Source organism: Olea europaea, chromosome 11 (genome assembly GCF_002742605.1).
Source record: "Olea europaea var. sylvestris chromosome 11, O_europaea_v1, whole genome shotgun sequence".
NCBI classification, from domain to species: domain Eukaryota; kingdom Viridiplantae; phylum Streptophyta; class Magnoliopsida; order Lamiales; family Oleaceae; genus Olea; species Olea europaea.
This window is the reverse complement of record NC_036247.1, coordinates 20,906,920-20,919,701: the sequence shown is the minus strand read 5'-3', so window position 1 is coordinate 20,919,701 and position 12,782 is coordinate 20,906,920. Positions and strand designations below refer to the sequence as shown.

The 12,782-nt window shown below is 37.3% G+C and overlaps 1 protein-coding gene across 2 annotated transcripts; it reads right to left on the bottom strand.

The window, feature by feature from the left end:
• Nucleotides 1-3,205: 3,205 nt before the first annotated feature.
• LOC111403731 (transcription factor bHLH18-like) lies at nt 3,206-12,566 on the bottom strand. Of its 2 annotated transcripts, XM_023032340.1 has the most exons (5): nt 12,410-12,566; nt 12,063-12,124; nt 4,320-4,865; nt 3,611-3,976; nt 3,206-3,539 (listed from the first exon to the last, which is right to left on the bottom strand). In XM_023032340.1, the coding sequence occupies exons 2-5, from the start codon at nt 12,096-12,098 to the stop codon at nt 3,465-3,467; spliced, it is 1,023 nt and encodes a 340-aa protein (XP_022888108.1). In that variant the 5' UTR covers nt 12,099-12,124; nt 12,410-12,566; the 3' UTR covers nt 3,206-3,464. The 2 variants fall into 2 exon arrangements, with proteins under 2 accessions (XP_022888108.1, XP_022888107.1); XM_023032339.1 differs by lacking the exon at nt 12,410-12,566 and having other exon boundaries at nt 12,063-12,360.
• Nucleotides 12,567-12,782: the final 216 nt, after the last annotated feature.

The window sequence follows — 12,782 nt, the reverse complement described above, 5'->3', positions numbered from 1 at the left end:
ATGCCATAAAGCTCATTTAGTTTCTATGGCACTCAGGTAAACGACCTTGATTATCATGACACTTTTCATATTGTAGCTAAACTGTTTACCGTTCATTGTTCTCTTGCTATATCTGCGGTCAAAGATTATATTATTCAACAATTGAACGTTCGCAATGCTTTTATCAATTATGACCTTGATGAAAAGTATACATGTAACTCCCACCAAGATATTATAGTTAGGGAAAGACACTCATATGTCATCTCCACGAGTCTTTATATGGCCTCGAACATGCCTCTCGCCAATGGTACTTGAAATTATCTCATGTCCTCACTCTTGCAAGTTTTGTCCAATCCTCGGTTGAGTATAGTTTCTCATCGAAACAGGGCAAGGTATCTATAGTCGTCCTTATCTATGTTGATGACATTTTGGTTGCTAGGGAATCACCTGTGTGCCTCAATTCAATTAAATAACGCATTGCAAAGACCTTCAAGATTAAAGACCATGGTGACCTCACATATTTTCTAGGGATTGAGGTTGCTTGATCTCTTGTCAGCATATTTATCGGTCAAAGAAAATATGCTTTGGCCTTTCTCTCTAATTTTGATCAATTAGGCTCCCATCCTACATACTTTTCCATGGAACAACACTGCAAACTTAATGACTTAGATGGTGACTTTCTAGAAGATCCCAACTCATATCGATGATTAGTTGGGCTTTTGATCTATTTGACAATTTCTCGATCTGATATAAACTTTGGTATCAATGTTTTGAGTCAATTCATGCATGCTCCCTTGAGCCTCATCATCTTGCTGCTCTCCGTGTTCTCTGTTATTTGAAGACCACTCCTGGTTATGTTCTTTTTTTTCTCATCTACATGCATTTTTCAAACATCTACCTTTTGTGGTTCTGATTAGGCCAGTTGTCCAATTATATGATGTTTCACTACTAGCTTCATCATCAAATTAGATGATAGACAGATTTCTTGGCGCACAAAAAATCAATCTATTGTCTCCCGCTCTTTTGCTGAGGCTGAATATCATGCGATTTTCACTACTGTTTGTGAACTTGTTTGGCTCAGCCTTCTCTTGAATGATCTTATGGTTTCCCATCCTTAGCCTATGCTTTTTCAGTGTGACAATTAGCCAACCATTCACATTGCTCATAATCCGATTTTTTCGGTGAGAAAATTCATTGTGGTCTACTTACTCCTTCTTATGTCCCACTCCTTCTTATGTCCCAAGCTTTCAATAACAACCTGATATTTTTACTAAATCCTTAGAATGTGAATTGTTTGTCTTTTTTATCCAAGTTGGGCATTACGGACTTCTATATATGCTCAACTTGAAGGGAAGTATTACGAGTCACAGGCTTAAACTCCTACACAAGATTAGAACAAACCATGTTCACTACACAAATCAAGAGAACTTTCTTCATATATAGTTTAATTTCCTTACATGCTTTACTTACCATGTCTAGCTCAAAATTTCTATCTACAAATATGTACACAATCTTTATAAATCAAAATTTTTATCTACTAATAATGAAATACAACATTTTCCTGTGCATTTCTCTGTATCAAGTCTTGAAGAAAATTACATCGCTCACATACCTCAACTCTTGTCAGAAAGATGGAATCACTAGCAAGAGAACTCAGTTTATGTAGTTTATGTACAGCAACTTAGTCAAAGGACTCTACATGGTAGATAACTTTCATTAATTTCCATGTATAAATACAGTCATTAAATCATTAATATTGGGTGTAGATCATAATAACTTGCAAAATTTTTATGCTTTGCACTTGACGTTAGATTAGAGTTACATGTCCATGTTTAATAAACGTTTTAGCATCTAGCATGTTGCGGAAATACCTTATGAGAAGAATATCTTGTGATTAAATCATTTAGCTTGTCAATGTAGTTTCTTTCAATTTTTTCTACTCGAGTTTTCAAATCGGTATATATGTTGGTGCCTTATGCAGAAGTTGAAGCTTCGTGTTATAAAAAAGGATACCGATCCTGAATTAAATGAGGATTTGACACTTTTAGTTGGACCAATTCCGATTAAAATTTAACAACTATTGTGGAATGAGTTTTATATATGGAAAAAAAAAATGGTGAACCATTAACAACAACGGGCAATGAACGTTGCAAAAAACTAATTGCAACATTTTTTGAATGTTATCGCATCATTTTACTTTATGGCAAAATTGAAGTCCACAAACTACGTCCTAACAATGTGAAAGGTTTTTTGTAGCTTTTTTGTCCATTGCAAGAGCTTGTTTTTGTTGTAGTACACGATCTAAGTTTTGATCCGAGGATCCTAATTACTGAAGATTAAAATGGATCATTAAGCAACAACTTGTATTGTTGTTACATTGGGTCGGATCAACTGATCAATGTTGGGACCTTATAAAATCTTCAATTTTGGGTCAAATTCCATGAAGTCCAACTAAAATACATCATTGTCCCAAGGTTGTTTCAAAAAAAAAAAAAAAAAAAGGGAACTCGAATCATTCACAGTTTTTAAGTCTTCTAATAAATTTTCCAAGTCCGATGTGGATTTACATCATTATGGATTGGATTAGTCTTTCTGGTGGGTATCCTTGATTCTCTCATCTCTTGAACCTATTCGTCCAAATCATTTTTTCTCGAGCCGTGCGAGGAGAAAACTTCCTATACGTTTCTAGGGGGGGTATTGTTCATCTACATCTATCCCAATGAGCCATCTATCGAATAACACACACACACACCTACAGCACTGATGATGAATTTTGCAAAATGTTATAATGACATGAAGTTGTGAACAAGGAAACAACAATGAGCAAATCTCGTATAAATTTATTCCAACAAGTGATTTATGAAAAATGTGCAGTTATGCAGATATTTGATGAAAAATGAATCTGACCTTCCAATAAATATTTGTGATAAAATTCAAATAAATAAATAAATGTTACTCGCTATATAGCAGCTGAACATTTAAAATGAAGTTTAATGTTATTCTCATCTAATTAAATCTTGTTCTTTTCTGTTTCATCTAATTACATCTTAATGTAAATTTCATTTATAACTTTCATTGCGATAAGTAAATTAGTAAGAAAGAGAAACTTAGTAATTCCAAAATTGCTAAACTTCAGATGATGAGCACTTGAAAACATTCAATTACGATGACAACAATCGATGTAAGATCAGGAACGCCATGAACGAGGATTTGTATATATAATTGATTGATCATTAAATATCTCCATTTCTTTTCTTTATTTATCTTCATCCATTAATAATGCTTCAAATATTGTCTAAGAATAATGCTATTTATCATCATAATAATAGAACATCGGTGATGTGACAATCTATTATTCCTCACATTTCTCTCTAGAGACCATGTCTCCTCCCCCTCTCTCTTATAAAAATTGAACTGTCAAATCCCATTATTTCACGTTGACTGTTACATCACCGATGTTTCTTATTGGGAATACTTTTCACCGGCTATGGCGTATGCTGAAAGATGGAACCAAGAGTTCGTACAATTTCTTTCAGAGTCTGTCCAGAGTCTTTCTCTAGCTGCAGGATATAAATTAATTAATGATCTGCAGAAATATCATAGTGCCAAAATCATCTGAAAGATTTATTACCTGTGCGGTAATGGAAATGTCAAGGGCAAAATTTCCAAATGGAGTGACATTAGTATAGTCTATAGTGAGATTGAGCTTCTCTATTTCACCTATTATTCTGAGCAGGTACCCTTTGTGCTTCTTAATGTGGATCCTCAGATGAATGAGGTTTTCGCACACTTCAGCTTCTATTTCTGGCAATATCTGCTCGTCGAAGCTGTTCTTCTCATATATAGATCCCTCATTGTCAACTAAAATCTCAGATCTCTTGATGGGAATCACGGATTCTACGGTTTGTTTTGTTACTTGATCCTCGAGACTGTTCACTCTATCTTGAAGGTTTTTCAGATACTTGATAGCATCTCCAAGTATAGAGGTTCTGTCCATCTGCAATACCAATAACGAAGAGCAATACTTGGAAACCATGCCATGATTGATAACTCTATTCAAAAAATATTGCCTATGTTATTTTATAGACTAACTAAAAATTTATCTTTTTTCATTATATGAGCGCAGGTGATAAAGACAGAAATAATTTATTTTAACCAGCTGCAATTAATAAAACGGATCAATAATTATCAAATAATGGTCGCTGACTGGTAGTCATTTTACATGAAAGTTTATTATTTGAGGCATTAATTTCGTGTAATTTTATTGCCTCAAATAACAAACTGTCACATGGGACGACTATGAGTTGCATTATACGAGATATTAATGAAAAACTCTGTACCTTCTTGAGGCCAGGAACTATTGTTGAAAGAGCAACAAATAACTGGCTGAGCTGCTCACGCCGCTTTCTTTCTGCAATTATGTGATCATATGTCTGAGATGGCGGCCTAACACGACTGGTTTTCTTAGTTGTTCGTGCGGTTTTTCTAGCCTCGAGAGAATTTCTAAAAGTTTCAGTAACTGCTTGCTTTTCTTCTTGATTCGAGGACCTTAGGTTCACTTGCTGAGGACTTTGAGGTGAATTCACATTGCTAAAATTCAGAATAATTGGAGTGGAAGAAGTGGAGTGAAAAGTAGGCATCCGCAAGTGGTGATCGTTAGGCTTTTTCTGTTTGGATGGTGGTTCAATGGCCATTTGTTTAGGTTCGGGGTACGAGGAAGGGCACAAATCAGTGGTCGGGCTGCTTCTGGAAATAACAGATGAAGAAGATGGATTACTTTCTGGGTACAAAATGTTGGGAGTCTCTTCTCCAAGAAAAGCAGCCAAATCTTCATCAAACTCGTCCACGAACTCGTATCGATCCTCGAAACTTGAATTTTCCAGTCCCTGAAAATTTAATCTGACAATCTGCCAAATTGCAAAAATCCCTGTACATGTAGCATGATTGTTGAAATTATTTCTCTTTCTTATTGTTAGGCAATTTGTTGTCAAACGACTTCCCGGGCTATGATGTAACCTCGGTTTTATCTATTATCAATTGACATTGGCCATATGATTGATTTATATGTCGACACTATTACCGAAACAACCCAACCCACATTCCTATGGACCGTTAGAAGCAACCTATTTTTAATAGTGTTGCTCATGGTTCGTCCCACTTTCTTGGAGGGTTATGGTATTAATTTGGAGCCCATTATTTTGAGTTAAGCCTTGTTTGGTCCACTAAATTAACCTAACCTAACCTAACTTACCATGTTTGGTCACTCATTTGGCTTATATTCTCGGTCTCTCTTCGCCTTCACTATGAAGAATAATCCATCTCTCTCTGTGACTTTGATTCTCGACTTCTCCTCTTCATATAACCTTTGTGGTTTTTTGTGGGCAACCTATTGTTCTTCATTTTGGCCAACTCTTTGTGAGTATATTGTAGCAATCGGAGGTAGGAACAAAGGTGATGGTTTTGGGTGGTGTCGACATATTGTGGAAACTGAGCCCGGTTTACCTTGATTATTGCTGGAATTGGACCCTACAACTAGTATCAAAACTGCCAGTCATCTCCTCCAGCCAGAAATCCACCAAAACGGCGGCAGGTCTCGTGATTTCTCAAAGGGATCGAATCTACAATTGTCAATTCCGACCAAACGCGACTTCTGTTAGACAAACGGAGGTTGGACCCATAACCAGCAGGTGGAGGCGCCTCCGGTGGTGAGCCGCGTGGGACGGCGACGGGCGGTGGGGCATGGCGGTCCAGCGACGGCGCGTGGAGGACTTCCTGCGTAGTTTTTTCGTGCCATTTCACTCATTTTGATTTCCTGAACGTACTAATGTGTTTGGTTTAGTGTTTCAGGTTGTGCAGAAAAGATTGGACGAATTTGCCCCTACCTTCAATCTGCATTTGTTGCTAATCAGAATTGCTATATTTGCTGAATCTTTAGGGCGAATAGTGGTAGCCCTAAAGCAGCAAATTTGCATCTCTCCACGTTACGGACTCAGATAGGTCCGCTCTGGTAAATTAGCTGAAACCTTTATATTTCTGCACTAGCAGATCATCGTGTGGGGTGATCATTAGGTTTGGGGGTGCAACCATTGCTTGTGCTAGAATTAGGGTTACGTGCTCTTGATTGTTTTGATTGAGTATTTGTTTTTGGGTTAAAATCAGTTTGTAATTCTTAGTGATCTAATTACTATGAAACTAGTTATCTGCTAGACGTATCATTTGTTGCATTGTTACTTCCACTGCTTACTTATTCCGTTAGAAATATTGTAACCTTACCCGTTCGAACATTCCTTTGATCTAAAACCGCGAGTCTTACCGTAACCTTACCCGTTCGAACATTCCTTTGATCTAAGACCGTGAGTCTTACGAAACCCTGGGAATCTAGAACGATGTATACTATCTGTGACCCTATGACTACTTTGTGTGGTTTGATTGTAGTTTGTGCATTCTTTGACTGTTGTGTAAAGATGACAACTCACAACTTTAATTTGGGAATTTTCAATGGAAAGGGTAACTTTGCTATTTGGCAACAAAAAATGAAGGGCATTTTAGTCCAACAAAAAGTTTAAAAGGCCATTGAAGGCAATTTTTCAACTAATTTTTCACAAGAACAAAGAGAAGAAGCCGATGAGCTTGCTTATACCTCAATCATTTTACACTTGTCTGACGCCGTTTTAAGAAATGTGGGTAAAATGAAAACCACTAAAGAACTTTGGAAAAAATTAAAAGATTTATATTTGCTTAAGTTTAAACCGAATAAACTTTACTTGCTCGAACGTTTTTTCAGTTTTAAAATGGATCCTTCAAAGGATCTTGATAACAATTTAGACGTGTTTAATAAATTGGTGCAAGATACAGTTAATTGTAATGAGACTGTGTCCGAAACTTATAATGCTATAATTTTGCTCAATGCAATTCCTGATTCCTACAAGGAAGTTAAGAACGACATTAAGTATGGTAGAGACACATTAACACCTGAAATTGTCATAGATTCCCTCAGAAGTAAAGAAATGGAAATTAGAGCTGAAAAATACGATAAGAGGAACGGTGAGGTACATATGATGCGGGGTAGAGCTCAATTTAGGCAAAATAGTCATGATAGATATCAAACTAGTGGCGAGTCAAGTGGTAATGGATGGAAAAAGAAGAGCAAAGGTAGGTCTAGATCAAAATCTACAACTAAGGCGAGAAAATGCTATGGTTATGAAAACGCAGGGCATTTTATAAAGGATTGTCATGAGGAGAAGGGTAAGCTAAAGGTTAAGGAGAGAGATGAGGTCAATGTGTTAGCATCTACTTTCAATATAAATGGTGGTGAGGTCTATATGATTACAAGTCTCGTTGCATACACTGTTGAATTAAATCTAACTGCTAATTCCCGCATGCATGAGTGGATACTTGACTCTGGTGCATCTTTTCATGTACGCCTGAAAAGAATTGGTTTTATAAGTTGCATGAATCTAATGTTGTGCTGTGTGATAACTTTGCCTATACTATTGCTGGAATTGGTGACATAAACATAAAATTTGACACAGGTTTTGTGTATATACGTTAAAGGATGTTAGATATATTCCTGAGTTGTCTAGGAATCTGATTTCAGTAGGGAGACTTGAAAAGGATGACTTTACAGGTAAAATTGAAAATGGTATGCTAAAAATGATCAAGGGTGCTTTAATTTCCATTAAGGGAATTAAGAAAAACGATATATATATTACTACTGGGCAAGTGATCAAAGGTGTGAACCCCTCTATCTCTTCTGCCAAGATTGATCACACACACATATGGCATAATAGACTTGCTCACGTAAGCATCAAGGGATTTAAGCTACTTAACGAAAAAGGTGATTTTGGTAATGACTGTGTGTCAGATTTGTCATTTTGTGATCATTGTGTGCTTGGTAAGCAGCATAAAACTTTTTTCTCCACGAGTGTTAATAGAGCTAAAGGCATGTTCGAATATGTGCACTCTGATCTGTGGGGTCCTACTAGTAATCCCATATCGGGTGGGAATAGGTATTTCTTATCTATTATCGATGACTACACTAGGAAAGTGTGTGTCTATCTTTTGAAGGATAAATCTGAGACCTTTAATAGTTTTAACAATTGGAAGAGACAAGTGAAAAACCAAACTGGCAAGAAAATCAAATTTTTAAGGACAGATAACGACTTAGAATTCTGCAATAAGGAATTTGATAGTATGTGTAAAGAAAGCGGCATAACTAGACATAAGACCGTTCCTTACACTCCTCAACAAAATAGGGAAGCGGAAATGATGAATATGACCATACTTGATAAAGTACGTTGCATGATGATAAGTTCTGGTGTTCCCAAGTCATTTTGGGGTGAGACTGTTATGACTGCTTGTTATTTGATTAACCTGACTCCTTCTGCTGCATTGAATGATGACACTCTACATGAGAGATGGTCGGGTAAACTGAGTGATTAATCGATGCTTAGAACTTTCGGCTGTACAACTTTTTCTCATCAAAGTGAGAGTAAGCTGGAACCTAAAGCTAGGAAGTGTGTCTTTCTAGGATACCCCGAAGGTGTTAAGGGTTATAGGTTATGAGATAGAAGTCAAAAAGGGGTTAACATCATCATAAGTAGGGATGTCAAATGGGCCGAGCAGCTCGTTGGCTCGGCCGCTCGGCTCATTAAAACTCGGCTCGTGGGTGGCTCTGGCTTGTCATTTGATGAGCCCGAGCTCGAGCCGAGCAGGGGGCTCGATCCCACGAGCCAAGCCTGCTTGGCTCATCGAGCCCACAAGCGGCTCGTAGGCCTTGTGCCCACGAGCCGTTTTGATGAGCCCACGAGCCGAGCTTGTCGGCTCGTCCAAAAAATTGAAATTTTTTAAAAAAATGTGTAAAAGATGTGCAAAATTTTTTTTTTAAAAACACAAGCTCGCGAGCGGCTCGTGGGCTCGGCTCGGCTCGGTTTGGCCTGGCCCACGAGCTCGTGAGCTCACAAGCTCGTGGGCCGAGCCGAGCTTGCCCACGAGCAACGAGCCACGAGCTCAGCTCTCCACGAGCCCGAGCTCGTGGATTAAAGGGCCGAGCCGGCTCGGCTCAGTCCATTGCCATCCCTAATCATAAGTAGGGATGTCACGTTTAACGAGAATGAGATGCCATGTATTAAAGGGGAAACTGAACCTAAGAGTGAAGCTGAACCAGGTGAAGAGAGAGACCAGTTTAAGGTGGAATTAGGAAAGCTCAGTACACCTGCCCCTACTGTTTCTAATGAGGTGGAGACTCAAACTTAGGAACTCGAGGTGGAGAATAATAACGAAATAGTGATAGAAGAGCACTATGAGGAAGAAAATCCTTTAGCTAACTACAACTTAGTTAGGGATAGAGAGAAGAGACAAACGAGAGAACCTAGAAGGTTCGGTTTTGAATCTGAATTAGCTTTCGCTCAGGCTAGTTATGAAGAACTAGCTGATAAAGAGCCAAAAACCTTTGAAGAGGCAATAGGCAGTGATCAATCTAATGAATGGCTTAAGATAATGAAAGAAGAGATGAGTTCTCTAGAAAAGAATCATACTTGGGAGCTAGTACCTAGGCCTAAGAACAAATCGATTGTTGATTGCAAATGGGTCTTTAAAATTAAGGAAGGTACTAATAGCTCGGAACCCCTAAGGTTTAAAGCTAGGTTAGTAGTTAAAGGCTACACACAGAAGGAGGGCGTTGATTATAATAAGATTTTCTCACCAGTTGTTAAGTACACCACTATTAGGGTCATGCTCGCATTGGTTGCACACTTTGACTGGGAACTTGAACAACTTGATGTAAAAACTGCTTTTTTACATGGTGAGCTTGATGAACAAATCTTCATGAATCAACCAAAAGGTTTTAAGAATAAGTCAAAACCTAATTATGTGTGTTTTCTAAGAAGATCCTTGTATGGGTTAAAACAATCTCCTAGACAGTGGTACAAGAGGTTTGATTCTTTTGTACTCACTATAAGGCTCGAAAAAAGTAAATTTGATCACTGCTTGTACTTTCAACGTAAGACTTATGATAATTATCTGTTTTTGTTATTCTATGTGGACGATATACTTTTGATTAGATCATCCTCTAAGTGGATAAATAATATAAAAACAAAACTAAGTAGTGAATTTAACATGAAAGACTTAGATAAGGCTAAAAGAATCCTAGGTATAGAAATAGAAAGAGATAGGTCAAATTCCGTTTTGTTTTTGCATCAGTCTCCATACATATCCAAAGTATTGAAAAAATTTAATATGAGTGATTACAAACCTATCACGTTGCCTCTTGCTAATCATTTTGTTTTATCAAAGGAACAATCTCCTTGCAATGAGCGTGAAGTAGAATACATGAGTAGAGTGCCTTACTCTAATGTGATTGGCTCCATAATGTATTTGATGGTTTGCACTAGATCGAATTTAGGTTTTGCTGTTAGTACTCTCAGCAAATACATGGCTAATCCAGGCCCTGAACATTGGGAAGCGCTAAAGTGGCTATTAAAGTACTTGAAGGGTACAAGTGACGTTGGTTTAAAGTTTAACGCTAATAAAGATGGTATAAAATTAAATGGTTTTGTAAATACTGATTACGCGGGAGATATGGATGGTAGGAAATTCACATCGTCTTACGTGTTTACCTTATCTAATTCGTGTGTTAGTTGGAAATCACAGTTACAACATATTATTGCACTATCCACTACTGAATCAGAATATATTGCTACCACTGAAACTATTAAAGAAGCTCTATGGCTTAGATGCATTCTTCGTGAACTATATGTCTTAAATGATTATGTGGTAGTGTATTCTGATAGTCAGTCATCTATACATTTGTGCAAGAACCCCGTTTTTCACGAGCGCACTAAACACATTGATGTTAGACTCCACTTCATTAGAGATACAGTATCTTAAGAGATGGTAAGACTTGAAAAAGTCCACACCCACTACAACCCTTCTGATATGGGGACGAAGGTAATGCCACTGACAAAGTTTAGAAGTTGCAAGGAACTTCTAAACATTGGTACAGGTAAATGATTTTCAATTTTATTGTTTTTCTATTAGAGGTGTCACTAATGGGAGACATCTTCTTTTGAAGGTCCTTTGACACCAAGGTGGAGGTTATTAGGCAATTTGTTGTCAAATGACTCCCCGAATTATGATGTAACCTCGGCTTTATCTATTATCAATTGGCCTTGGCCATATGATTGATTTATATGTCGGCATTATTATCGAGACAACCCAACCCATATTCCTATGGACCGTTAGAAGTAACCTATTTTTAATAGTGTTACTTATGATTCGTCCCACTTTTTTGGAGGGCTATGGTATTAATTTGGAGCCAATTATTTTGAGTTGAGCCTTGTTTGGTCCACTAAATTAACCTAACCTAACTTACCATGTTTGGTCACTCATTTGGCTTATATTCTCAGCCTCTCTTCGCCTCCACTATGAAGAATAATCCATCTCTCTGTGACTTTGATTCTCGGCTTCTCCTCTTCATATAACCTTTGTGGTTTCTTCATCTTGGCCAACTCTTTGTGAGTATATTGTAGCAACCGGAGGTGAGAACAAAGGTGGTGGTTTTGGGTGTTGTCTCAACCGGCGGTGTTGTCGACATATTGTGGAAACTAAGTCCGGTTTACTTGATTATTGCTGGAATTTGACCCTACACTTATGCTAACTCATATGTTGGAATTTTAACCACGTATTAATCCTGGATGTTCTTATATTTGTCACCATGCATTACATATTTTTTGCTTAAATCTCCTCTGTTCATATTGAATGCTTACAAATTTGACACAATATCGAGTATATTTCGTGTTATCTGTCGAATGTCCATTCTTATTAAAATATTATAAGCTTTTTGCTTGCGGTGGGGAAGAAAGGTACGTATAATTAATGACAAGAAACAATTTTGCTTAGAGTAATGCACTGGTAATAATTATAAATTTATTGAATGAAATTGCAATGAAATTATTCATTCGACAATATGGTAACCTGATAAAATCATTATTTTTTCATTTCTTTAACACGGCATGGAATCTCAAAGAATGGACTAGTTCAATGTTCCAAATATATATATATATATATGAGGTAAAGTTTCATACCAGTTCGGAGGACCACGACGCCGTTGTGAACTCCATTGAATTAGCTTGTTTATTCTAAATATCTGCACCAAGACGTACAAAAATAAACTCTAAATTAATTATTTCCAACTGAAAAGCTTCGTGCAGGCTCAATGGACTCGCGATAAGAAGCTACAAGACACAAAAATGATCTTATATGCATAAAGATTTCTCTCTGTTTCTTTTTTCCTTGTTTGAAATATTTTTGATGCTGATGAAGAAGACCCTGTCGTAATTTTTTTTTTTTTTATTTTAAGGGACAAAAAGAGAAAGAGAGAGAGACAGACAGACAGACAGACAGAGACAGAGATTTGACGCTCACAGCTCACCTTCCTCGAGTCCTCAATATTCTTACAAGCTTTTACTCTTTATATATTTCACAAGAATCGTCTTGACATGTACAAATAAGTAGATGCTTCTCTTTAACATTTCTCATGGTAATTTGAGGATGCTTTGTAATCTCAAGTCGGGCGTTGCTACAAACCTTGATCGAACCCCACCAATAGGTGGGGGTCCCTTTTTTTGCGTGGGACCCACCCCCATGGGTGGGGTTCCGTCAGACAGCCCCTGTTTTTCTAGCAAAATTCATCTCAATTGGTAGTTATATTTAAATTAAATTTAGACACCTTTGTTCACCTATACTCACATGGAAGTGGGGCTCATGTGGGAACCATGAGAATAAAAATGGCCAAAAAAAATCCT

Bases quoted from the DNA above. Each gene is read 5' to 3' on its own strand.
- LOC111403731 (XM_023032340.1), bottom strand. From the start codon at position 12,098: ATGGAGTTCACAACGGCGTCGTGGTCCTCCGAACTG. The intron at 3,977-4,319 runs GTACAGAGTTTT...TTGGTATTGCAG, and splicing joins TAGTTCCTGGCCTCAAGAAG to ATGGACAGAACCTCTATACT. The intron at 3,540-3,610 runs GTAATAAATCTT...TATATCCTGCAG, and splicing joins ACATTTCCATTACCGCACAG to CTAGAGAAAGACTCTGGACA.